Below are 27,711 nucleotides of genomic sequence, written 5' to 3' on the forward strand. Positions count from 1 at the left end.
GTAGTATGCACCACATTCAGTCTGCAACAAAGCTCACAATGAAGAATGTTCTGGTTGCAGTACGGCTGTTCAATGAAAACTTAAGTTATAAAACATATTTTTAAAAACTAAAAATAATTAGATTTATAAAATTAAGGCTCATTTTTCTTTTTCTTTTCTTGGAAAAGAACTCAATGGGAACAGCTCACAATGGCTAACTTCATAAGAGTTTTTCGTGTGATGTATACAGAAGTCTGTTTCTGCCGGCATAGAGGTGCTACTCTACTTTTGGGTACTGCTCTGCAGAGTTTACAGCTAAATGTTTTTCTGTGTTTCCTGAAATATTAAAGTGGAATATTTAGTCTCCGGAGTTTTTCAGTTTTGTCAACCATATATCCCTCCATCCATTTCACATGGGCGTATTTCACCCTGAAGATTTTCAAAGGGAACTACGCTGTCAAGGGTGAAATAGAAAGCACATTAGTATTGGTTCCCCAGTCTTCTTACATTGCTTGTAGACGGTTCCTTTCCCCAGGGAAGATGCATTAATGAATCATGGGAAGTGAGCTAATGAATCATGAGAAATGAGATTATGAATCAGTAAGAAGAAAAGCCCAAAGGAAATTGGGAGAATTAAAATCCCACTCAGCACACATGTTTATTGGATGGGACCAATATTGCAACTTGCCTTGACATCGAAAATAAAAAAATGGCATGCATTAACTGCTCTACTGTCCTACTTTTGTAACAGAAATGCACTTTGGAGCATAAGAGATAAACCTTAGGGACATATTTTAGGGTTCTTTTTCTTACTTGGAATAATGTTGCTTATGTCCATGCCATGCAGCTTAAAAGGAATAAAAATGCAGGCATAAAAAATGGGAAAGAACAAATGATAACAACTTATGGAGGAAAAGCTTAATATAAATCAAGTATGAACCTGCTTTCTCTCTATTTTTGAACATATTTCTAAAATATTTGAGTTCCAAAAGGTTTATTATTATTATTTTTGTGTCCATAATTTGTCTAGTTTATTTTTATGCTGTGCTGTTTACTGATATATTTTTTTTGTATTGTTTCCTCATTTGTGCGGGAGATGTTTTTAAAAGATGGTACAAAAATATCAAAATAAATGTCTATACTTTACAGTTTCAAGAAATGACAGATGTTGAAAGGGGTGAGTATACCTCAAAATCTGAGCAACTTCACAGTTTTGTGTGTGTGTGTGTGTGTGTGTGTGTGTGTGTATTTGTGTCAGGAATGACTTGAGAAACTGCAAGTTGCTTCTGGTGTGAGAGAATTGGCCGTCTGCAAGGACATTGCCCAGGAAATGCCCAGATGTTTTACCATCCTTTTGGAGGCTTCTCTCATGTCCCCGCATGAGAAGCTGGAGTGACAGAGGGAGCTCACCCCACTTCTTGGATTCAAACTGTCGGCCTTTCAGTCAGCAATCCTGCCAGCAAAAGGGTTTAACCCATTGTATCACTAGGGGCTCCTAGCCTCAAAGTAATAAAGTGACGATGTATCTTGTCATGACATTGTTTTCTTGTCCATGTGACATCGTGTATCAGCTGTTAGTAGTAGTGTATAACTACTAAAATAATGTATAAATGTTAAAATAAATAGAGTATCTCAGCAATAAGTGAGGGAACACTGTATAAGCAAAAATGGCATCACATTCCTGCTGCTGTTGAATTTCATGAGCTGTTTTGACTTTCTGTGGGAATGCAGATGAAAAAGCAGAATATTAATTTCTATTTTTATTTTATTACAATATTAAAAATTAAATTACAAAATACACCAAAATGAGGGTTATATTGAATATCTGGGGGGGTGGGGTGGGTGTGAAGGTTAATAATTAGTAATGTGATAGTAAAAATTTTTTTTTTAAAAAAAACCCTTCTAATAATCCCAAGTTTATCTCCTTTTCATGTGTTTCCTAGCTGGGAGAAAGAACATGAAGCACAACTTGTAATTACAAATTAAGTGCCTTAAAACGCAACTTCCAGTACTTTACTTTTCTGAAAGCAAATTTTGCAAATTCAGTAGTGACACCCTGCAGAAAACTATTTTATATTTTCTGGCCTACTAAAAAAACTGTTGCTGTATCTACTTGTGTAACACAAATTTGTCAAGCTCAAAATCAATCAGCAATAGGAAGATGAATATTGAGATCAAAAAGTGTGCCTGAATAAGTGAGGAATCTGTAACAGTTACTTTACATCTCTGGAATTGACTGGAGGTTGAGAGGACAAAGATGCAACCATGAACTCCCAAGTGCTACTGCACACTTAGTGAAAGGGGTGTTGCATTACTCCTTCAGTGTCCCTAAAATATACAGAAGTTTAATGGAGGCGGGATATGCCTGCATATGTCACCAGTACGATTCTAGTTTCTAAGAACACTGCTCCCACAACCCACCCCCCCCCCCCAAGCAACTGTTCAAAGCTTTGCACAGGGAAAAGGATTTATGGATATTAATATAGATTAAAATCAACCCCCTTTCAATTCCACCCCCTTTATCTCTTATTATTATTCATTACATTTCCAAAAGCTTGTTTTTTATGATTGAAGACATCATAAAAGAGACAGATGCTGCCCAGCAGAGGGCAGTCATATGACATGGACAAACATAATTAATTTTCATTCCTATGTTCAGAAATATAAAATCTAAATGGGAGCATGGTATACTATAAAAGAATCACAGCTATTAATTACTGCTAGCAGTCACCTTTCAGACACCAAGGTACATGGTGCTCTCCTTTTATGGGTTTCAAGGCAAAGATAAAGTACACATCTTGGAGATTATGTAAATCAGCATTAAAGGGGCTGATTTGCATAAACACATACATCATGTGTTGATGAGCACAACATCAAATGATGACCTACTTACTTGCTTTGTTGCTTATGTGACTGCTGGCCATCATAGAAAGTTAGCTGGGAAACTCACAGAGTTAACGTTTGTTTATTACATTGGCTAAGATTAGGAGACAGTGTAAAGTTGAAGCATGATATTCACATGACTTCTACACTTCTGAAGCACTTGTGTTCTCCTGTACACATTGCTGTTAGCTATATAAAGCCCAAGGATGGATGAGAAGCATCTGGCTATGTGTCTATAGCTAGATGAAAAATGACAGTGTCCAGTGGATCTCCAGCAAATCCCTGAGATTGCCTTCATCACTGGGCTTCCAGCTAAAGTGACATAGATGGAAACCTTTCAGCCATCCACCATGTCCACTGAGCACTACATCAGCAGGCCAAGTGGGAGGAAGCATGGAGAATATGAGTTTTCATGGTTATAGGAATCTTGCTTAAGGACAGTAGAAAATTCTGCCCTCTGTCACACCCCAAAAAACATAAATTTGCATAAATTAGACATATGGCTACATATATCACTAAGAGAATACATTCTTTCTAGCCAGGCATGTAGCCGAAATTCTCATGGTGGTCTGCGAAAAGGCCTTACTGGTACATTATTTAAATGTTTATTATTGTTATCATGATCTAATCACCAATCTCAATATATCTCATATGCATAGGGGTATTGGGGTAATGATACAAAAGGTTTGGTAAGGTAGACCCTCTTTCACTCAGACTCAGCCCTCCCCCTCCTGAATCAAACTCAGCCCCCCCCCCCCAAATCAAAATCCTGGCTACGGGCGTGTTTCTAGCTATCCCAATTTGGTAGGTATAGTTCCAATAAATCCTTCATTATCTAATTTTTTTTCAAATGTGAAATCCTCAAGGGTGTGACAATCCCAGCCAATAACATCCTGGCCTTCCTCCATAGGATGCACATTTTTTGTCTTTCCCCATTTTAATCTTCACAACAGCTCTCTGTACACACAAAGGCATTTGACACAGTGAATCACAGTACTCTGTGGACCATCCTTCAAAAAATTGGGTGCCCTGACAAATTTGTGAACATCCTACAGCTCCTCTTCGATGACAACAGTCTTGAACAACAATGGCTCCCAAAGTGACCCAATTAAGGCGGAATTGGGTGTCAAACAGGAATGTGTTATTGTCCCAATCTTATTTTCCATCTCCATTGTGATGATACTTCATCTTGTCAATGGGAAGCATCCCACCAGAGTGGAAATCTTCTGTAAGACAGACAGCAAGCTATTTAACCTCAGTAGACTGAAAGCTAAAACCAAGGTCTCAACAACATCTGTTATAGAACTCCAATATGCTGATGATAATGTAGTCTGTGTGCATTCAAAAGAACAACCTCAAACCACTCCACATACCTTTGCCGAAGCATATGAGAAGCTCAGCTTCTCATTGAACATCGAGAAAACCAAAGTGCTCTTCCAGCAGTCACCAGTCAATCCCTCTGCAATGCCAGAAATACAGCCTAATGGTATAACATTAGAAACTGTTTACCATTTCCGCTACCTTGGCAGCCACTTCTCCACAAAAGTCAACATTGACACTGAAATACAACACTGCCTGAGCTCTGCGAGTGCAGCATTTTTCTGAATGAAGCAGAGAATGTTTGCGGATTGGGACATCTGTAGGGAGACCAAGGTGCTTCCCAACCCTGCTATATGCCTGTGAAACGTGGTCTACAGACATCACACTCAACTCCAGGAATGATTCCATCAGTGTTGCCTCCAAAAAATCCTGCAAATCTCTTGGGAAGACAGGCAGACAAATGTCAGTGTGCTGGAAGAAGCAAAGACATCCAGCACTGAAGTGATGCTCCTACACCATCAACTCTGCTGGACTGGCCATGTTGTCCAAATGCCCGATCACTGTCTCCCAAAGCAGTTACTATACTCCCAACTGAAGAACAGGAAACATAATGTTGGTTTACAGGAAAAGAGATTTAAAGATGGGCTTAAAACCAACATTTAAAACTGTGGCATAGACACCGAGAACTGGGAAGCCCAAACCTTCGAGCACTCTAATCTTTGGGGGAGGCCCTCCTTTCGCCCCTACCAATCTCACAAGCTCGTCTTGTGGGCACAAGGGAGAAAGACTTCTCCTCTATGCCCCCCCCCCCCCCGACTTTGGAACTCATTATGTTCTGTCGCGTGCTGGGTCTGTAACAGCTGTACTTTTCTATAGGACGTATACTTTAAGCCCAACGGGAAGCCAGGGGGCCTCAAAGAGAGGTTCTCAGGGATTTTTCTGAAGTGATGATCTTTAGAGTCTTTAATGATACAACAAAGTATTATGGAACAAACCACAAATCTTCAATGGTTCAAACAACACTTCAAGGCTTTCTTAGTCTAGTCCTCAATGGACTGGTACCTGACTTTAATTAACTGTACTTTCTCTGTAAGAAAAAAACCCCTTTTTAACCTCTCCTAGGCTGTCTATTATCTATGCCTCATCGGTGTGGGTCCTACTACCGATTCCAAATGCATCTGGGTATCGAGTAGACCTACCAGCCAAGGCTTGAAGATATTTCAGCTGGAGTTCCGTGGATCTGTAATGCTGTCCTCCCTCAGAGAATTCTTTGAAACTTCAGGGCTGTTTTCCCTCTGATTGCTGTGAGGCTGAGAGGCAGTGAGCTCTCAGCCAGAGCCTTGGGACCTTTTCCCCAGAATTTCTGTTTCTGTATCCCCGGATGTTATTGAGAAAGGAAGCTTTTCTACGCGACGAGCTGGTCTACATCCTATAGCTTAGCTACCTTGTGTGAGACTGACCAAAAAATGGCTCCTTTCCCTCCCAGAGCCCTGAATAAGGGGCAGAACCAAAGCTTAATTATGATGGACATGTGGCCTGTCCTATGACTGCAAAACAGATAACAGAAAGAAAATAAAGCTGGGGCTCCTGGTACAGCCATACCAGCACACATTACTTGGAGAGATCAGGAAAGCCCTTTCACTAGAAATGTTCAAAAAGAACCTTAAAACCTGGCTCTTCCGCTGCGCCTTTGGCGAGTAGGTGTACAACATGATACTATTGCTCCCCTCAACGCTTCTGCCACTGGAGTACTCGCCCTCCAAATGGCAAGTTTAGTTTCACAACTGTTTGTTTTTATGAGCTCCCTGCAAATAACCTGTTCCTATTTTTATCTCATTAGAGTCTTTTAATTGTTTTATCCTGTACATGTGGCCCACCCACTATTATCCTGACTGTGTTTATTGGAATGTTTTTTTTCTATGTAATTTTGATGATGTTGTTTGTTTATGTTTTTGGTTTTATTCCGCTGTAATACGTTGTCTGGGCTTGGCCCCATGTAAGCCGCTCCGAGTCCCCACTGGGGAGATGGGGGCGGGATATAAATAAAGATGATGATGATGATGATGATTATCTGAGACCAGCAGTGTTGTAGAATTCGAAGAGGCACAAATGGAGGGAGAAAGGGAGAAACATGCCAAGAGGAAGGCGTGTCAAGCACATCTTCAGTGCAAACCGAGATTTATTCACATATTTGAATTGATGACTGTGACCCCATATAATAGGCTATAATATGTAACTGTACAATGACAGAGCTACTTTGCTATGATATGATATGCTAGTGAAATGCAACAAGTCATAATGGGGCACTACAAAAAATGTTCAGTTGTGCAGCAAGAAGAATTGTGCATTGGCATACATTGAGCAACAGGACACATACATCTGTATCTGTTATGGATAGAGGCACATTGTGTCTCAGAACATTGTGCAACAGTCAGACCATGATAGAATGGCTGTACCATGGTTGTGAAGTGGTGAAGTTGTGCTTGTACAACAGTCCTGATGGTTTAGCTACATCTCAGCTATCCACCTGAGAATACAATCATTGGCAGATGGGGTAAATCAGCTACACATGATATTAAATTACATTACAATTATACAACTCGCAAAGGGAAGCCAGTTAAAGCTTTTCCACTATCTACAATGATAATACATATGATAAGATGTAATGTGATCTGTTAACTGAACTGAACCCAGTGTCAGGCAATGACCTTTTGCTGTCTGAAGCAGAGTCTAAATATGGCATTGTTAACCTTTGGCAGCCAACATTTTAAGATATTCATATGCCAATTTGACTGTCCCTCCCCCTTATACTTTCTGAAGCAAATTGACTCACCTTGCCTTATGTCAGGAAACATCAATTTCACTGTTAGTATTGTGCTCTTTGGAGTGTAAAATAAGGATTGTTCTACCTATCTGAATACATTCAGACTGGGCAAAGTACAAACTTCTAGATGTTGTTGTACTACAACTCACATCTCTAACCAGACAAACCAATGGTGATGAATTATGGGAGTTGTAGTCCAATAACATTTTGGACTACATAAATGGAACTCACAAAGTAAACTATTCCAGTAAGGAAGGTGTTTAGCTCTATAAGAGCCTATTTCCCCAAATTGTTGGCTTGCTGTAATAACTTACTTCAGACTTTGTTTACAGTTCAAGATGCCAAGTCGGACATTAAAAGGAGTTGAAAGAGGATCAACAGTCTCTGGCAAGAACAGGGGTTCTTCTTTAGCCTTTCTTTCATCACAGGACGAATGACCTTGCAAACAATAGCAGGGTTGTAATTTATGATGGCACATGTTCATAGCACCAAAGAGAAGTGAACCTAAATGACGCATGATCTGCAATCCCTGGCTTGGATATCATGAGGTTACCTCAGGGTAACAAACCTAAGATGATAACCCCTGTGTCTTGATTGTTGAGTGAGGGCCATGTTTATAGTTCTGTTACACACCAGATATGCTATCATATCATCAGTGCCTTCATTCAAGGAAAAACGTTATGCCCCATGATTAGAATACACCATTATATTTATTTTCCTGTGTCTTCTATGGAGATTTTTTTCAACTGGTTTCTCAGTGGAAAAGATAATTTTAAGATGTGAAGGTAAATGTATGCTTTCAATATGCATAATTTTTGTGCTTGGAAAATTAATTTGAAACACATATTTACACACAAGAACACACACATGAAGCCAAAGGCTGTATCACATTTGTGCACATTTGCATGGGCACACATGTATATATCCATACACACCCATGGTTATCTTTTTGGAAAATACTCATAGATGCTTAGTTGACTTTCTACATTTGTGGGCTTAAAATTTGTCAATTTAATTATACTCGTTTGATTAATATGTATTCTTTAAGAATTTCTAAAGACTTCTGGGTGGCTTTATGGTCAACTTCTACCAAAATCATGCTGGAGGAGCTAGAGATTCTAGAAAGAACACTTCTCTAGCAATTTCTAGATTCTCTAGTGTGCTTTTGAGGTCAACCACTAATAAAATGTGAAGATAAAGTCACCCTGGAGGACCTAGAGATTCCTAAAGATGTGTTCTCACAGACCCCCCCCCCCCCAAATAAGGGAGAATATCTGTTGTTTGCTCCTTGTATGTGGGTTCTGCATTCCTAACCCCAATGAAAGTGTGTGTGGGTGTCCTGTATTATTTTCTCCAAGAGTCTGATTTATATAAAACGTAAATGAACTTAGCACTATGAGTATAAGCTATTTGATAACCTCCTCCTCACAAGCAAGGAGATAAAATTACGCTTTTCCCCATACAGATAATTGTGGACTTTTCAGATATTAGCATTTTAAGAAGTTTTGAGTAAGAAAATTGTGCAGTTTTCTTATGTTTTTGTACAAAATAATGCAACTAAGGTCCTGCATCATCAACATATGGTAACTGCTTTGACAGAGCTCCATCATTGTCTATCCAATTGGCAATGCCCTCCTAAATCCTACCTTAGCAACCTAGCAGTGTCTCAGCTGGTTAGACCATGTGATGATTCTTACCTCACAGGCTGAAGTAGGAGCCTGAGATGTCAGTAAGCAGGCCTCCATTTTGGGAGTGTAAGCGAGGGAGGCAGATATCTTGGGAGTGTAAGAGGAGAAGAGGGGAGGAGCTGGAGCTCTCTCTGGATTGGTTAGGGCAGATGGGAGGAGTTTAGCCCTGAGAGGGAAAAAGTGTCAACTTAAGAGAGAAGGGAGATTGATTTTTGGCTTTGAAGAAAGAGGGTGGTTTTTGGGAACAGAGAAGAGAGGTGGATGTGTGGTGAGCTAAGATTTTTCTGTCAGAGGGCATTTGAGACAGGTGATTCTGCATTATTTGGCCAGGAGGGTCAAAGTAGACGCTTGGGTGTTTGTGTGGGTTTTTTTTTTTTTACACAAGTGGTTTGCTCTCTGGGGTCAGAGTAGTTTAGCTTTTAGAGGACTCTGCTTAGACTGTAGCTAATTACTCTGGGGGCAACCTGATTAGATTTGTCTGGGGAACTCACTGCTACTGTGTCAGAGTAGAGTGAGAAGTCTTACTCATATCTAAGTTAAGAAACCTGTTTAAGTAACCATTAAGAATATTGTGCTTCAGTAACCTTTCAAGCTTGAGTGCCTCATTAAAGAAGATAGTTGTTTGTTCTGTATTATCAATAAACATTTTCTCTAGTTCATCTTTTAAAGAAGCCTCAGTAGTGATTCATTCTGTGAGAATAATTCCAGTGGTTTTTAACATCTTTACATCCCAGTCATTTCAGGGAGCCAAAGGGCGAGCTGGTGGGCAGGAAAGAGTTTACCTCAGGGAACCATTCTTTAATATTCCCAAATTACTTTGGGTGGTGGCAGCAACTCTACCAGAGTATACACGTTACCTCAACAATCATCTAAACGCTCTGTACCAGAATCATATTGGTGTCCAGCGTCGAAATTTATTTTGAGGTATCAGACAATGATTCTTTAAAGTGGTGTACAGCTGTGGGATTAATAATCTAAAATCCCACAGCTAATATAGGATCCTTTATAATTGGGGGCAAGATATAATTCGTTTCTTTAAAGACCACTTGGAGTACTGCCACAACAGGCCCTGGCCCCATAAACCAGCACCCCATGACTAGGAGGTCACTATGAACATCATTTTCCATCTCTCTGATCTCAAGTACATTAGAAATGCTTTGGTTGGATTGCTGTCTAGCAGTTATGACATCACAAGACCACTTTAAGATATTGTAATTGCTGAATAGGACAAAAGCCCATATTTCTTTACCACCCAGGGCTTTTATGGCCCCTAGTATCAATATACCTGCTTCCCTCCAAAATTCCATGTTCATATACAGACATCACTTTCATGTACACATGAATCACTCAGTTGTGTGATGATGACCAATGCAGTCAGATTTTGCAGAGATGAATTCCATATGTTCACTCACATCAGTGATGTGCAAAAACATTGAAAAGAGGTCAGATCCACTGTACAGACAATTATGGCAATTTTCAAAATTGAAATCAATTTCCTGGTTGGGGGAGGAAGATTTAATCTGACATATCTATGGGGGATACATTCCTGGCCTTTGTGTGGATATGGAAAGCCACAGATAATAGCAAACTCTATTGAAATGAAGTACTTTCAGATCAATAATACCATAGAGTCACACTTAGGACCTAAAATGCCCAGGGAAGATATATTTTGATGAACATGAATATATGAAACCACACATACTAGTCTTATGGATATGTGGGTCACACTGTATATGCTTTGTACTTATGCATGTGGCTTCTAAACCCTCGTATTATTTATGGCATCATTTCTGAGTTGGCAGGCTTGCTTCATGCACTCCACCATCATTTTGTTTTGTGTGGGGAATAGATCCTTCCAGTAATAATGTGTCCCCATGGATCTAATTATAAGAGATATGCACATGGCACGCTGATAGCATAGGGGATATCTGAAGTGTGCAGGTTCATTTCTTTGTTCTTCATATTAGCTGTGCTTACTAAGAAGGCTCAAAGCTCATTTACTAAGTTCATCCAAAGAAGTTATTCACTGGATCAGCAACAGCAATTGTGAGTCTCTATTGGAAATCTGCACATTACCAAGGGAGGCATCATTAAAATATCATCTCCCACGCCACCCTCTAAATAAAGCTAAGCTCTTTTGCTGAGCAGGCAGTACACAAAGAAGGCTTTCTGTTGCTAGCCAAGGACAGAGTTTGACAAATCTTGTTAATATTCTCATATTGTTCAGTTACTAAAAGTGGCAAAAAAGGAGCCACTCTGGAAAGACATGACTTGCTTTGGAATGCTTCATCTATGTTTTTCTTATTCTATTTATTTGTATTTATACTTATATGGGCCCTGAGCGGAGTACAGATGTCAAGGATTATAACAACCAAGCGTCCTGTTTATTTAAGCTCCCTGAGAAACTATCCCTTGAGGAACTAGTTACAGTTTGAAAGAGCTACATGAACCATCTACTCCACTCCAACCCCTCACCATCCACAACATACAACTAAAGCACTCGTAAAAGATGCCTCTCCAATCTATGTTTAGAGGCCTCCAAAGATGGAGAGTTGGCAGTAAGGACATTCTTCCTAATATTTAGGTGGAACTTCTTCATATAATTTGAATCCATCTTCTACATAACAAACCATCAGATACTTAAAGATAGTTGAAAATCTGGCAAAATGTCATGTAGTCGTGTAGTTGTACCAATCAGAAGTGTTTAAGTTTACAGCCATTGTTGTCAACTTTAACTTACGGTGATTCTATGAATGAGAAACCTTCAAGCCACCCTATCCTTAATGGCCTTGTTCAGGTCTTGCAGACTTGGCCATGGCTTCCTTGATTGAGTGTATCCATCTGGAATGTGGTTTTCCCCTTTTCCTACTGCCGGCTACCTTATCAAGCTATTGCATCCACTTGAAAACAATAGTACCCGTGCCTCCTGCAAGTTTACTGAGTCCTTGGGGTCATAAGTATATTTACATTTACAGAAAACCTTGTGTGAAGGAGCACTAGTTGTCTTAAAAAAAACTATAAATGCAGTCTGGTGGCTTTTATGTCTGTGGGGTGATGACTTCATTTTGAGTTTGTGTATATGCTTAACAAATTTGCCTGTGTGACCTGAGTGGAGCTGAATAATCATGATTCTTAGAATGCTGAGGGAAATGGGGGCAAAGAGAGAACATATAGAAGGAGAGGCTTGGCTGTTCACAAACTGGAGGCAGAGAGATCAAAACAGAGATTTAGTGGGAACTGATGGGATCATATAAAGAGGTGAATAGGAAGACCATGTAAGGAGTTGAGTAAGGGCTTAAGGGGAAAACTTTTAAATAGATAGTAGAGTGATACTGAAATAAACACAGGGTCAACTTACATGCTGCTTGAAGTTTGAATCTTTTCTTCTGAAATAAATCTTCCTTCTTATATCAGTTTACATCTCTATCTAGAAGCCTGTTATAAAAGGAGTTACAGGGTTCAGCAATTACTATCACAAGTTCAGCAGAAAACAGATTTGGCTGTTCAGTTTTATAGTCAGTTGCTAAACCCAGTGAATGGATTGTGGGGGCTAAGTGCATGATAGGATCCCAAATAGAAGTTTTTAGGTCAGCAACCTGAGGAGGAAAACTATCATGGGATACAGGCATGTAGCCGGGGGGGGGGGGGGGGCTCGGGGGGCTTCAGCCCCCCCCCCCCCCGAAATTCTCATGGTGGTTCGTGAAAAGGCCTTACTGGTGCATTATTTAAACTGTTATGTTTATTAATATCATGATTTGATCACCATTCTCAATATATCCCATATGTATGGGAGTATTGGGGTAATGATACTAAAGGTTTGCTAGGCTAGACCCTCTTTCACTCAGACTCACCCCCCCCGAAACTCAGCCCCCCCCAACCCCCCCCCTGAAATTTTTTTAGCCCCCCCCCCCCCCCGAAACGGAATCCTGGCTACGGGCCTGATGGGATAGATAGTGTTTGGTACCTTGAGAAGTTCCTTTAAAACAAAAATCTGCAGTGAATTCACATCTCCACTAATTCAGAGCCTTCATCACAAACCTATAAATATAATCAACTTTCATATTAGGTCCACTGGAAATTAAACAATTTCAAAACCATACTGGAAAATTATCTATTTTCCTTTATTTTTATTTAGTCTCAGGGTGAGCAAAACTACCTGAGGCAAACAACAAGATGGCATACCCTGCCCCAAGCCACTTACCACAATACAAGCCCCAAAACTTTATATTAGCAAAGCTGATGGTTAACGTTAGGTGGTGCGCTAATCAATTGAAACCAAAATTGATAGTATGACCTCTTGGCCAGTGAACATAACACACGAACACACAATCTTCTCTGATTAAGGAGATTTGAGAAGATCTAATACTGTGGGCCCTTAGTATACTATCAGCTAAGGTTTGGAAACAAGATCTTCCATGGATACCAAAATCTATGCCCAAGTCTCATTATATACAATGGCATGGTTAAATTGTGATCCCCAAATAAAACGGCAAAAACAAGGTTTGCTTTTAAGGGTATTTTGTTTAGTATTTTCGAACAGAAGATAATTGAATCCATGCATACAGAATCTATGGATAGGGAGCACCAACTATATAGAGAGTACCCTTCCTCTCTAAAGTTTCCTTCCTTAAAATGTGGGTGGGGAATCTACTTCCACAAAGTAACAGAAAATAGTTTCAAACATTTTTTTTCAGTTGTAAACAAGAGAAAACAATTTGCAACATAGGAGAGACACAGTAGTTTCAAATCTGTTGATTTTATCAACTTTTTTGTTCATTTCTGCATTAAAAGTATCAGCTTTTGCTTGATTAAGAGATATTAGCATAACATATACACTTAAAATAGTTAACTGCACATGTTTTGTAATGTGATTTCTAAAACTTGCCAGGAAGAGCTTGGTACAAATGTCAATCCACCTCCATTGTTACCTTAAAGTGCAGCCTTCCCCATAGCAACCAGAAACTTTTCGAAGCAGAAATAAACTAATCCTCCAGCTTGTGAAGCACCATCAAGGAATTTTAAAAACATTGGACTTCCCGGCAGCAAAACACTCTGTGGGATTCAAAAGACTGGAGAGTCAAAGGTATACAATCCTCCCCCTCCCCCTTCACAGAAGGTAAGAGGAAAGAATGCAAAAGTGAGGTTTCCTTCTAATCCTTCTTCCTATTGCTAACTTCTTTCTTAACATTGGGCTTACTTTCAAAGTATTTCAAAGCATTTTTTAAACCATCACAGGCTCCACACAGTGTTAACATTTCATTTGATTGTAGGCCAAGTGCTGCTTTGGCAGACTTTCATTACCTTGGTTTTTTTCCCCACAGCCTCTTAGCTTAGCTTTATTAAGCAAGAAAACCTACATTTGTTTGCAGGTCTGATGCGTGAACTGGATACCAGACATGGATGCTGTACAGATGCTGATTTCTAAGATTTTTTAATGTAAAATAGGTGACACCTCCTAACCAAAATAAGTACGGTAGTTTGCATTTTCATCTGGCAGCGATACTGTAATGGGATAGAGGGCAGGTTCGGTAATAATGTCTTCTGTAGCATCCTCAAATAAATTTGGTGTATGTTGTATTGTTTGAATTGTCATCAGTTAACTTTGACATTAAGTTTACGGGGGGGGGGGGCAGGATGATATCTTTGCATGGTGTTACTTTCAGCAAGGCAATAAAATTATTACATATAGTATAAAATGAATATCAAAACAAACAGAAACAGACCAGCAGAAAAATGATCCTGCAGATATGCAATGGCATGACAACGTTAGTAGTAATATTAACAGCTTCACTTGCCATTTAAGTTGTTGAGGCATTTTCCATTTTCCCCAAATATCCTCTTATGACAAATCATTGTGTATTGCTGAAAAAAGCTGTCCCATCCCCACTCCTCTAAAGCTTTTTTGGACCAAAGTAAAGAAAGGGATGGGAAAATGTTATTTCTAGTAATTTCTTGAACTTTGCAATTTTGTGAGAGAGGGGGGACATTTAAACTGCAATAGCTGCAAAGATTGTCATTTTCTACACATGCAGCAGAATGTTGTGGTATTTTCAATTGTACAAGATGATCCCTATGTATTTTCAAACACAAAAATCAATAGAAAAAAGCAGGGATAGAACTGTTTCCCCCAGTTTTCTTACTTCTCTTCCTTCCACAATGCAGCATTCTGAAAACCTACTGGTAGTTTGAAATTGGCAACTCCATTGCATCATCTCAGCATCCTACAGTGTCATCATGTGTCTGCCCAAGGATCAAAGTGAGGGAATCCATGGCTCTCCAGAACTTGCTGAACAACAGTTCCCATCTGCACTATGATGGAAGCAGCCATTTATTAATAAGCTAGGACAGCGTTTCTCAATCTGGGGATCAGGACCCCTGGGGGGGGGTCATGAGGGGGTGTCAGAGGGGTCACCAAAGACCATCAGAAAGCACAGTATTTTCAGTTGGTCATGGGGGCTCTGTGTGGGAAGTTTGGCCCAATTCTATCATTGGTGAAGTTCAGAATGTTCTTTGATTGTAGGTGAACTATAAATCTCAGCAACTACAACTCCCAAATGTCAAGGTCTTTTGTCTTTTCCCCAAACCCCACCAGTGCTCCCATTTGGACATATTGAGAATTCAAGCCAAGTTTGGTCTTGATCCATCATTGTTTGATTCCATAGTGCTCTCTGGATGTAGGTGAACGAAAACTCCAAAAACTCAAGGTCAATGCACACCAAATGTGACGGCGCGTGTGGCGCCTCATTTATTTGGAACTGTTAGTTGCAGGATTTTTAAACTGCCATTTTATTTCTGTCTACCTTGTACATGTATAGTTAAATTTCATTGGTTACTATAGCTGTCAATTTATTGTTGTTGTTCACCAATTGGTTTGTTTCCCCAGTTCAGTTGTTTAGGCTCCGCCCCTTCCAAGGGAGAAAGGGAAGGTTTCTCCCTCACCTTTTTTACCTCAGTAAAAGACTCATTGGATGGACGTGTCCAAAAGCTTGGCCCAAAAGCCCCTGGTCAAGGCATTTTTTACTATCAGTTCTTAGGTTTATTTTCCCTGAGTCTTATTCTTTATGTTCAGACCACCCTGAATAGAATTGTGAAGATCTCAGGCGCCTTCACACCGGTTCTGTGGCACCATAGGAAGGTCTTGTCCTTCAGCTTAGGCCACTGAACTGGGGTTGTGGTTTGCTCCGGCATCCATAGCCATTGAGAGAGAGGGAACAGGAAAAGCTTCTCAGCTTGTTACTCCTGGGACCCTGGACTTAGAGTTTATAAAGTATCTTTTCCCAGTTGAAACATAAAGTTTGTGTCAAAGAAAGAGAACTGTTAACAATAAACATCATTTTGAGTTAACTGTTGTGTTCTGGTCCTTGGGAGTTCCAGTTTCCCTAAAGGAGGGCAAGAAAGCAATCCCCTGGGGAAAGCAGTCACGTCCATGCCTCTTTCTCTATAGCCCCAGGCGCGACGGCACACCAAACCTTTCCAGCATTTTCTGTTGGTCATGAGCATTCTGTGTGCCAAGCTTGGTTGGATTCCATCATTAGTGGGGTTCAGAATGCCCAGCAACTACAACTCCCAAATGACAAAATCAGTTGTCATCGCGCCCCCCCCCCCCAACTCCACTAGTATTGAATTTTGGGCATATTGGGTATTTGTGCCAAATTTGGTCCAGTGAATGAAAATATATTTAGCATATCAGATATTTACATTACGATTCATAACAGTAGCAACAGAAATAATTTAAAGTTTGGGGGTCACCATAACATGAGGAACTGTATTAAGGGGTCGTGGTATTAGGAAAGTTGAAAACCACTGACCTAGAAGGAGGAAGGTTGACAGCCCTTCCCTAGATGTTCCAATACTAGAGTAGAATCTGTGTATGGCTTCCTTGGTTCAGTAGCTCATAAATTCTCCTTACTGAATGTTGGAAACTGGTTTGTAAGCATGTTAACTCCACCGGTAATAAGCAGTCTTCATTGAATTTTTCTAGTGTTCACAGTATGCAGCTAAAAAGAAATCATTAACCTTCCCCTAAACATATTACAGAAACCTATTATTATTAAATTTATTAATGAGAATGAAAATATTAACTGGAAAGATATGATGATGATGATTATTGTTATTATTATTATTATTATTATTATTATTATTATTACGAATCATCTGTCTCTGAGTCAGCCCTTTTCTGCCTACAGTCAACTTAGTTCCCTGCTGCTTTTCCTGCTGTAAATTCTCTACAGGCGCCCCATTGTTCAGAAATAGCTTGTCATTGCAAATCAGCTTAGCCAACCAATTAATAAATCCTTCCAAACATATTGCAGTTACTGTAATTAAGGGGTTTTCCCCTGTACCCTTTGCTATATAAATTCTTCAGGTTTCAAGTTTAAGCTGCAAACTACAAACCACGAATCCACAGGAATCAACACCCAAAGCTGCTACAGCATACAAGAGGAGGAAATGTCTTTCCTGACTGCACATCTAGTTCTTTTGATTGTCTCATTGACGTTTTTATTTTGCCTGCATCCTGCAAGCACACAGCAGAGAACTGACAGAAACCTGAAGGTGGATAACAGCAATGCCTCCCACCAAAGCTATCTGAAGGATGCTTTACGTATTATTTCAGCAAACAACTACTCCAAAAACCATCAAAACCAATCAAGAGAAATGATCAGGATGTTGTTGGAGAAAACTGTTTGTCCGCAAAGGAATTATGAGAAGGAAGAGGACTGTAATCTGGTTAGTGAGTCAGAACTAATGAACAGAACATTGTATGTATAACATAGGAGTGAAACTCTCCTCTCTCTGCATTTGGTCTCCCAGCCAATGACGAGTTTATTATTTGTATGTTTATTCAAACAGCATATTCATCCTTTTCAAGAGAAACACAATAGCCTTCAAACATACTTACACATTTTGTTATCATTTTAGTTTTTCCAACTTTGAAAGTTTTAATTTTTTTTGTTTTCAATACAACAAAACTTCTAAACTGTGTGTTCTGCTTTAACAATAGCATTTACAGAAACTGCCAGTGAAGCTAAAATTGGTTCCACTAGTTTTATTTTACAGTGCTCTAATTGCAACCAATATTATCTTAGACTTATTTGTCATTTCCTGCTAGCCTCAAACTGCTGGTAATAAGCAAAATCCATGATTCTGGTAATGGGCAGGTGATTTGCATTAAAGGAATAATATGTTCATATATTCTTGTCTCATAATAGCATAAGGCTAGCGCATCTTTACTATTAAGCAAAGTGAGGCAAAAGACTAGCATTGCTACCTTTAAGTTCTCCTATATTTATAAGGTTATAGGATAATTCATTTTTTAAAAAAAGATATATCTATAGTGAGCCCCCTGCATTTGCTGGTTTAACTGTTGAGGATTTCATTTTTCATGGATTTGATTAGTATGGTCTCTGTAAGTACTCCAGTTTAACTTTATGACCAGCTTCCACTGGTGGACCTAGTTGCACTGGCAGACCTAGTGATTCCTAGAGAGATGCACTCTTAGGATTTGTATCTGTAATTTTTTCAGCAGTTACGGAGGGCTAACTGCATAACCAAAGACCCAATGTGGCATGGAACTCTGAAAGACCAGAGTTTGAATCACTGTTTAGCCATGAAAAATCATTGGGTGAATTTAGGAAAGCCCTACTGTTTATCCTAACAGACAGCAAACCTTTAATAAACCCCGCTGAGAAAACCCAATGATAGGTTTTCACTAACTTAGAGCCAATTTGAAGACCCATAGAATAAACACACCTTGCTTCCAAATGAATAGAGGAAAAACTGTTCCAGAGTAGTACAGTAACAGTAACTATGTGGAGACTTGGCACCTGATCCTTGATATAAAATCCAGCCTCTTGCTCTTAGGGCAGATCCACCATAAAGTCACTGTTGCAGCCAGAGCCCTTGTAGAAGCTAACTTCCGAACAAACAAAAAACTTGTGTTTTTCTTAGATATTCTACCTATTCCCACCCCCATCTTATTTTGTCTTTCCCATCAACATGGAACACAAGGTCGCTTCCCAGTAAAATGCAGTCCTGGGGTATTACAGAAGTGAGACACATGTCTATCGTCACTTGTACCAAGCAGCAAAACATGGAGATCTGAGAATCCAAAGCCACTCCTTTTTTCTACTCTCAGATCATGTTTTGGAGCCTTCTGCTGAATGCAACTGGCCATGGACATGTATCCCACAGAGCTTTCTGTAGATAAAAAAGCTACCTCGAGGAAGGTGAAATCTGCCCTGCTGACAAAGAGGAACCTACATGACATCCTAACCTTTATGAACCAGTAGGACTAGGATTTTTATTATTATCTCCTACAAGACTTTTGCTAAACTACACGAGACAAATGGCCTTCCTCTAACTCATGCTGACTAATTTGTACCTGTTTTGGTACTCATCAGAGGTCTGTGTTGAGTCTTGCTTGATTTTTTGTTTAATTTTTGTGTTTGTTTTATTTACAGTGCCTTGAATCAGATGCTCTGATATTAATTGCAGGAGGCAGCTTAAGAGATTATCTTACTGAAGATGTATTCCAGAAAATTTCCCTAATTCTTCTATATTACATCATCCACCAAAGGGAAGCCTGTCCATCAATGCACAGTCTGAGAAATAGAGATTACAGTTTTTTCCTAAACAGCATGCTCTGTTATTTCCTTGAGAATGAAACCAGTAATGCTCTAGAGGCAGTAAGGAAACATTTCAATATATCTAAAAATCAGGTAAGAAAAGAAAAGAAAAAAATGAGGTTTGAGCCAACAATTGCCATTAGTATTTTTCCATCAAAATTTTAAACACAATTTAAATAGATAAAAGCTTGAGTGGATGTGCGGGTTTTGTTATTATCACTACTTTTATGAATATTTTGACACATGTCAAGATCATGACTCATTACTCCTGATCCAACCCAAACCTGAAGGCTTTGGAGGATGTGATGAGCCACTCAAGTCCGTAACCGGTGGGGTGATTTACTTGGTTTACTCATTATTTTTAACTGGTAATCAAATCTCTATGCTAAGTCTATCAGAAGCAAGAATTAGAGTTCCTTCAGAACTGCAAGCAATTCTTAACCAAATGTTGATAATTTATCTGCCTTTTCACTAATTTACATTGCAATAGCTTCAATAGCTGACATAGTGGAAGTAACTAAATTTCACAATATTTTCGATGTGAAAACGACATACTCCACCAAAACCACCATCAGGATCAGACTCCCCAAGTTAAATTCCTTAAGAAAAACTTGATAATTTGTGCTTGCTTTAGAAGTGTATTCTTCTTCCTAAACCATCAAGTATTTTTGAATACCTAGGTGCCAGATTAAAGGTATTTTATGTAGTTTTTAAAAATGTGATAATATGTGTAGGTCATAGATCTTGATTTTTAGATGTCCCAATTTAAAGTGAAAATATATGTATAAGAGATACATATGCTATATTTCTGATTCTAATCAATGTTTTTTCATAAAATTTGAACACAATTATATATTTTATTATTTAGTTTCATTTGTTTTACTCCATGTAATTATCTTTAATTGCCTTTGAAATATTATTTAAAAAACACCTGAAAGTAGTCACGTCACTACTCTTTGCTCTCCCTTTCAGAGCTCTTTTATGTCCGCCTTCTTGCTCCTCCCACTGGAGTATAAAAAGCAGGCATGAAAGCAGCTGTGGGTCACTCCAGCTGTCTTACTGTGCAATTGTCTTCTAGTTTAAGTTGCTGTTCTGAGACTTAAAGCCCTGTTAGTTGCTATTTGTGTTTCCTTTCATCCACCTAACTCCAGAATATGCCTAAATGTCTATCAAAGCAACTGAACATTTTTAAGTTCATGGCAAAAAAGAAAAAGCCAAATATTGAAAACCAAGAAGGCAGAAGGTTGAGAAGCATTGCAACAGCAGGTACCAATGAAGACCGCATAACATGCACACCTGGATTGCTGGTGAAAACTAGAAAACTGTGGAAACGGAGGTGTCTACCACTGGTTCATCTAATTCAAGCCCTGCCAAAGAAACCATGGAACAGGAGCAAAGACAAGATCGTTAAATCTTGAACTTTATATGAACAATACTGTTTCTGATGATCAAGTGAAAGCTCAATTAGTGCAAAATCCACAGGCTCCATTGCCAGTATATGTATTTATTGTGGATAAGAACAGCCATCTAAGTTTTTAACCCATTCAGTTTAACAGATTTCCCTGGTTAGCCTACTCATTTCACGTACTAGGTGCACTCTGGAAGTACTGTGTAGTGGGGGTAAAGGTGGTCATAAGAAGCTTAGTGCATTGGTTGCTAAACCATTTGTGCAATGGAAATATGCAATTCAAGTCTTCAATTGGCACCAAAAAAAACAACACATTAATTCTACAGTGTAGATGCACCTCAGGTGTGCAAAGTAGCAAGAGGCTTCCAGAGCTTGGCTGGTTCATATTTTCAAATGGCACGACATGCCTCATTTTTAAAAAATTGTGTCTAGTTACTTGTTGAGATTGTATATGCTTGTATATTAAAAGGTTTTGTGAACCTCTCTTCAGCCAAGAGGAATCTCACAATCAATTTGGCCTCTTTAACATAGATATGGTATTGGTGTACGCTTTGGTTGTTAAAAAGAAAAAGCAATTTCCCCCCAAGATTTTTTCACTCACAAACAGACTACAGGAAACAAGAAATCTATGCTCCGTCTAGACTATAATATGATCCTTTTTGAGCTAATTGTGTGAAAGCATGTGAAAGAGCCAGGAATAAAACCTGGATTCCTGTAAAGGCTAATCCATTGCTTTACTTATATTTCCTTCACATTCTATCGATGTACCAATGAAATAATATACTGTAATAATATAAAACTGGAGATCAAGGAAGAGGCAGAAATTCTAGAAAAATATAGTCTAGAGCCAGTTGATAGAGCAGTGCTGTTTTGTTCTGCTCCTCTCTGTACAGAGAGCTAGATTATGATTTATAAACACTAATAGCTTAGGTCAGAACTTTCCAAAAGACTTTATCTCTATATATGACACTTCCCAAGTTTTGAGCCCCTCGGAGAAGGGGGTGTTCTTGTGATCCCAAACCAGTGAGAAGGAAACCTAGTGTTAGGGTCCAGCTACTAACTAAAGAGACATCTAGACCCTTGGTTTCCAGTCAGAACTCTGAAATTTTGGGGGAGGGGTCCACAGCAACTCCCAGAATCCTCCAGTCAATTTTATTGTGTCCATGCTGGCTGAAAAATTCTGGACATCATAGTCCAAAAATAAGTACTGTATTCCAGGTTCTGCTTACAATAATGTTGGCCAGCTGAAAAGCACCTTCAAACTATATGTTCAAGACTAACTTGAACCTTTTTTTTTAAAAAAAATGCTTTGTTGACAGACTTAAGCCTCACTTTCAAAAGAAAATGTTCCTACTATCTTTCCAGTCTCATCATTTATACTATAACATTATGATCTTTTAATCCATTTTTCTATTTTCAGTGTCTTCATGTAAGTGTTCTAGAAAAAGAAGTTGGAATACTGCACAGTAATGTAACCGATGAAAAAGTAGTTCCTCGCCTGGCTGCTGCAATTCTTACATTTGCACTGAGAGGGATCTGCCTGAGTAGAAAATATCTGCCCCCACCAGAATTCTTTATGGAATATGTTTTCAGTTCTCTGAACAGCACCAATGAGCTCCATGTAACAGGTAATTTCCAAATGTTATCTTAAAATGGAGGAAATACAAGAGGGAGGTTGGTCCACAATGACAAAAAAAATACAGAATATATTATACAGACACAACTTGCAGTTATGTTTGCATCGTTAATAGCAGGCATGGACAAACTTCAGCCCCCCAGGTGTTTTGGACTTCAACTCCCACAATTCCTAACAGGTGGTAGGCTGTTAGGAATTGTGGGAGTTGAAGTCCAAAACACCTGGAGGGCGGAAGTTTGCCCATGCCTGGTTAATAGCATGCCAATCATAAAGTGTTCTATAGAATTATCCCATAGCACATATGGAGCTCAGAGAGCAATGTAATGGGTCTTCCCATGTTCATTTCTATTTTTGATGAAGTCTCCCATTTATCCTTTAGATTACAAAATAAATATAAATGGGAAGTGGAATTGTATTTTCCTCTCATTTATTCGCAGGAATGCACTTACTTTATTTTTATTCTGTCTTTCTCCCCATAGGGGCTCAAGGTGACCAACAATGACATGACACAATGCAACAGAACTTAAAAACAAGCCAAATACATATACATATTGTGGTCATTTCACAGATATATAAACCCCTTTTTCCTAGTTCCGACAGACCTCACTACCTCTGAGGATGCTTGCCATAGATGCAGGCGAAATGTCAGGAGAAATGCCTCTAGAACATGGCCATATAGCCCGAAAAAACCTACAACAAGACATATACATATAAATATAAAAATTGAAAATAAACAATTAAATTTCTTAGGTGCGAAGAAACTCCATGTTCACTAAATACAAAACCATGAAAAGTTCCCAATTTTCATCTACATTGCACCCAAAACATTTCCCGTGATATTGGGGGACGTATGGGAGCTCAAACTTATTGGACACTTCCTCTGTATATTCATATACCTCCTGACTGAGAATATTGACAGATTCATATAATTTACATCATCCTCACTACATTATGGCAATTTCCCACCAAGTCCCATAAGTGGATTTTTGTAACAAGCGTCATATTCTTATTTTAGGCCTACAGCAAATGAACCCCAAACTATAGAGAAGTGTAAGTGAACATCTCACCACAAAGAAAACCACAGCAGCATTTTTCCTGTAGTGGCAACAAACAAAAAACAAGGCAGAAGAGAATTTGATTGTGAATCAGTCACTGAGCAAATATGAGTAATGCATACACCAGTGGTTCTTAAAGTATGCTCCACAGAGCCCTTCACAGAGTATGCTCTGCGAAGCATACTGAGGGGCTCCGCACTTTCCTCCTCCCTCTTCCTTCTCCCCTTCCAAGCTTTCCCTCCTCTTCCCTGCTCCACCTCCTCTCCTGCCACCAAAAGCCCTTTTCCCCATCTCCCTTATCACCAAAAGCCTCTTTCCCTTGCCTTCCTCGCTACCAAGATACTTCCTCCTTACCTTCCTTAGTTCCAAAACCCTATTTCCTTCCCACTGCTCTGGGGGTGCTTTGTGCTTTTCCTGCATGGCAGAAGGGAGTTGAACTGGATGACTTTTCTATTGTTGTTGTTGTCATTACAAAGGCTGTGTGGCTATCTGTTGAAGGGGGTTGGACTGGATGGTCCCTGGGATCTTCCACTGAAATACCATTAAGTTCATATTATTTTTCGTTTTAGATATTGTATTGTTCTTTCTTTCCTTCCCCCCTCCCCCCCCCCCCCCCCACTACAAATGAGATATGTGCAGTGTGCATAGGAATTTGTCCATGGTTTTTCCATTTAGTTCACACAAAAACTCTCTATCCATCTGCCATTTTCCTGGCCCGTCTGTCAAATTTTATAATGCAACATGTCAAAAAGTTTATTATGTACATTACATATAATATATCGTATAATATATAAACATTTCTTTTGCTTCAAAACTTTTGCTTCAGAAAGGGCTCTGCAGCTCAAAAAGTCTGAGAACTCCTGGTATACACGATAGATATAGTTTCAAGCTTATTTCCTAATATTTCTAAGAAATGGATTACAGATATAGTTGGGAAAACCACTAAGTATTGTACTAAGCCAGAATATTATTTATTGCTTGGTCTTTCCTCAAAGAATAGAATTGGAGAACTGATTTTTCTTTCTCTTGTTTCCCTTGTTAAGGTCATTATGATGACTCATGATACATATGGGATGTAGGTGGTTCCTTTTGCCAGATGCACTCTTGTTTGATTTTAGTTAACAAACTACATGTAATACAAATATTTTACTTGGCAAAATCCTAAGTGGCTAAACTGCCATTTGAATAAATAAACACATAAGACGGTATATAAGATAAACCAGCAGTTTTCGTAGATGAGCAGATTATCCCTACTATTGTGAAGGCTAAGTTACGCAATTTCAATCACGGTGTAAATTTGGATTTGATCTTTTAAAACTAAATGTGCTAGCCAAAAAGCCTATTGGAAGAACAAGCAACTGAAGGCCTTTCCATCATCATTCATCATTCATTCGTTCAGTCATCTCCGACTCTTCGTGACCTCATGGACCAGTCCATGCCAGAGCTCCCTGTCGGCCGCCACCACCCCCAGCTCCTTCAAGGTCAGTGCAGTCACTTTAAGGATGCCATCCATCCATCTTGCCCTTGGTCGGCCCCTCTTTCTTTTGCCTTCCACTTTCCCCAGCATAATTGTCTTCTCTAGGCTTTGCTGTCTCCTCATGATGTGGCCAAAGTACTTCAACTTTGTCTCTAGTATCCTTCCCTCCAATGAGCAATCGGGCTTTATTTCCTGGAGGATGGACTGGTTGGATCTTCTTGCAGTCCAAGGCACTCTCAGAACTTTCCTCCAACACCACAGTTCAAAAGCATCTATCTTCCTTCGCTCAGCCTTCCCTAAGGTCCAGCTCTCACATCCGTAGGTTACTACAGGGAATACCATGGCTTTGACTAGGCGGATCTTTGTTACTAGTCTGATGTCTCTACTCTTTACTATTTTATCGAGACTGGACATTGCTCTCCTTCCAAGAAGTAAGCATCTTCTGATTTCCTGGCCACAGTCTGCATCTGCAGTAATCTTTGCACCTAGAAATACAAAGGCCTTTCCACACAGCCCTATATCCCAGAATATCAAGGCAAAACATCACACGATATCTGCTTTGAACTGGGTTATCTGAATCCACTCAGATAATGTGGGATTTTTTACCTTGATATTATGGGACATAAGGCTGTGTGGAAGGGCCCTGACTTTGCCTAACTGCACTGGGACATTATGGACCTCATCACATTAATGAGGTCTTGCAGGGCAATTCGCCAGCCTCTGTGGTGGTGGGGGGCAATCTCAGCGCCATGAGTTTTACCTCTGTGCTGGTCCCATGGTTCCCAACGTAGGACACTTGCACCCCAGATTATCGGCAGCGCCCCACCAGAAGTGAGCCTGCATCATAGGATGGGCAGCATTGGGCTCCGAGGACACTTGCAGCCAACCATGTGATGAAGTCCTATGTTATTATGCCAAACTTTTGAAGAATATAGGAGGGAAGTGAGTAGGTACATATCCCTTAGGGCCCTTCTAGGCAAATCCAAATGGAAAAATGGGGGGGGGGTGCTAGCCAATCCCCAGCCCCCTATTTCCCCTGGCTACATCCTCATGCCCCTCAGAAAAAGCTACCAGCACATCAGAATGTTGGCAGCTTTGGGAAGTGGAGGGGAGCTTTCTCCGAGGGCCCTGAGGATGAGTCAGGTCCCTCTGGTAGGTTTAGAGAGGAAATGGGGGACTAGGAAGGGAGAGTGGAGGAGCCATCCTGCTCCTTTGGGCTCTTAGAGCTCGAGGAACTGGGATGGCAATTGGAATTGACCCCTGGGATTGCAGAAGGCAGTCCCAAGTGTCAATCCCCACAGGGACAACATCAGGAAAGATCTGGACCTTGCAATAAGCTCCAGATCTTTTCAGTTATTTTCAAATCCAGAGCAAACTGGGAAATTCAAGTTTACTCCAGATTAAACCATATTAACCTTCTCTAATCTGACATCACCTTATGTCAGAGTAAACATATAAAACAATGAAATCTGAAAATAAGGGAGGAAAGCTATGACACTCTCTCTAAAACTTCTGAGAGGAGTCTCTTTTTCCTTCCCTCCCCTTCCATTGTTCCTAGAACTGACTTTATTATTTTTATAAACTTGCCTTGCTAACTGCACTTTGGATAAGTATACATTTCCCCTAAGATCTTCTGGGGAGGCGTTGCTCTCTATCCCGCCTGCTTCACAGGTGCGGCTGGCGGGGACGAGAGACAGGGTCTTTTCTGTGGTGGCCCCTCGGCTCTGGAACGCCCTTCCCATGGAGGTAAGATCAGCCTCCTCGCTGATGGTATTCCGAAGAAGACTAAAAACTTGGATGTTCAAGCAGGCATTTGGCTAATTCGGTGCAATGAATGTGTTGATTACGGATTGGTAATATGGATGATGCAATTGGACCACGATTTTAGTTAGGAGATGTATTGGATTGTGATTTCGTGTAATATTGTGTATTATGTTTTTTATGGTTTTAATTGTATACTGTGCACTGTATATTTTGTTGTAAACCGCGTTGAGTCGCCAATTAGGCTGAGAAACGGCGGTATACAAGGACAGTAAATAAATAAATAAATAAATTTCAGGAACACCAATCTACTAACATTACACTAAACCTTTCAATGGCAATTGCAATATTTGTATATTCTACCAGTTCATGTGCTTTCATCGTCCAGTCTTCACACAATATATCTGAACTCAAATTAAGAGGGTGCATTCTTTGCCTTTCATTATCTAGCAATATAAACCCAGAAGGCAATGGTATTATGTACTGTATTGGCAGGTGACCCACCAAACATATTGACAATCATGCATTTGAAATATTATTGATGTAAGAGAAGGCACTACTGTTTTAGTTTAGAAAGTAATGCTATATTTTCTTTAAAAATTCTTAGCAATAGACCAACTCCTGAGCAAACTATGGGCTGGAAAGGATTGCTGCACAAATCATCAAACTTGTCAAAATAAGACAGTGAGAGATATTGGGTATCTAATCATTTCAGATGTAACAAAGCCAAACAATGGGAGCATTAAACATTGGGAAAATAATGAGAAAACTATTGAATGGGATCAGGTAAGCAAACACTTGTGGCATATGATGGGTCAGATTGTCTTCTAAAGAGATGTATTTCCGAATGATTTATATAAGGCTCTCTCTTTTTTAAAAAATAGAAGTAACACTTCTATTAAAAAATGGAGCCATGCAAATTTGCTGTGAGAGAGTCTAAGGCCCCCTCTACACTGCCATATAAAATCCAGATTATCTGCTTCCAACTGGATGAAATTGCAGGGTTTTTTTTTTCATGTCAGAAGTGACTTGAGAAACTGCTAGTCACTTCTGGT

General features: G+C 39.6%; 1 protein-coding gene across 1 annotated transcript in view; it reads left to right on the forward strand.

Moving 5' to 3' along the window:
• Window positions 1-13,648: 13,648 nt before the first annotated feature.
• SLC39A12 (solute carrier family 39 member 12) overlaps window positions 13,649-27,711 on the forward strand; it is a 42,150-nt gene continuing 28,087 nt past the window's right edge. Inside the window, exons 1-5 of the mRNA XM_060783351.2 lie at window positions 13,649-13,810; window positions 17,060-17,421; window positions 19,155-19,412; window positions 22,148-22,355; window positions 27,264-27,442. Coding sequence (XP_060639334.2) covers window positions 17,143-17,421; window positions 19,155-19,412; window positions 22,148-22,355; window positions 27,264-27,442 — 924 coding nt within the window. The 5' untranslated portion in view covers window positions 13,649-13,810; window positions 17,060-17,142. The remainder of the gene's footprint in view (window positions 13,811-17,059; window positions 17,422-19,154; window positions 19,413-22,147; window positions 22,356-27,263; window positions 27,443-27,711) is intronic.

This window comes from Anolis sagrei, chromosome 6, assembly GCF_037176765.1.
Source record: "Anolis sagrei isolate rAnoSag1 chromosome 6, rAnoSag1.mat, whole genome shotgun sequence".
In the NCBI taxonomy this organism is placed as follows: Eukaryota; Metazoa; Chordata; class Lepidosauria; order Squamata; family Dactyloidae; genus Anolis; species Anolis sagrei.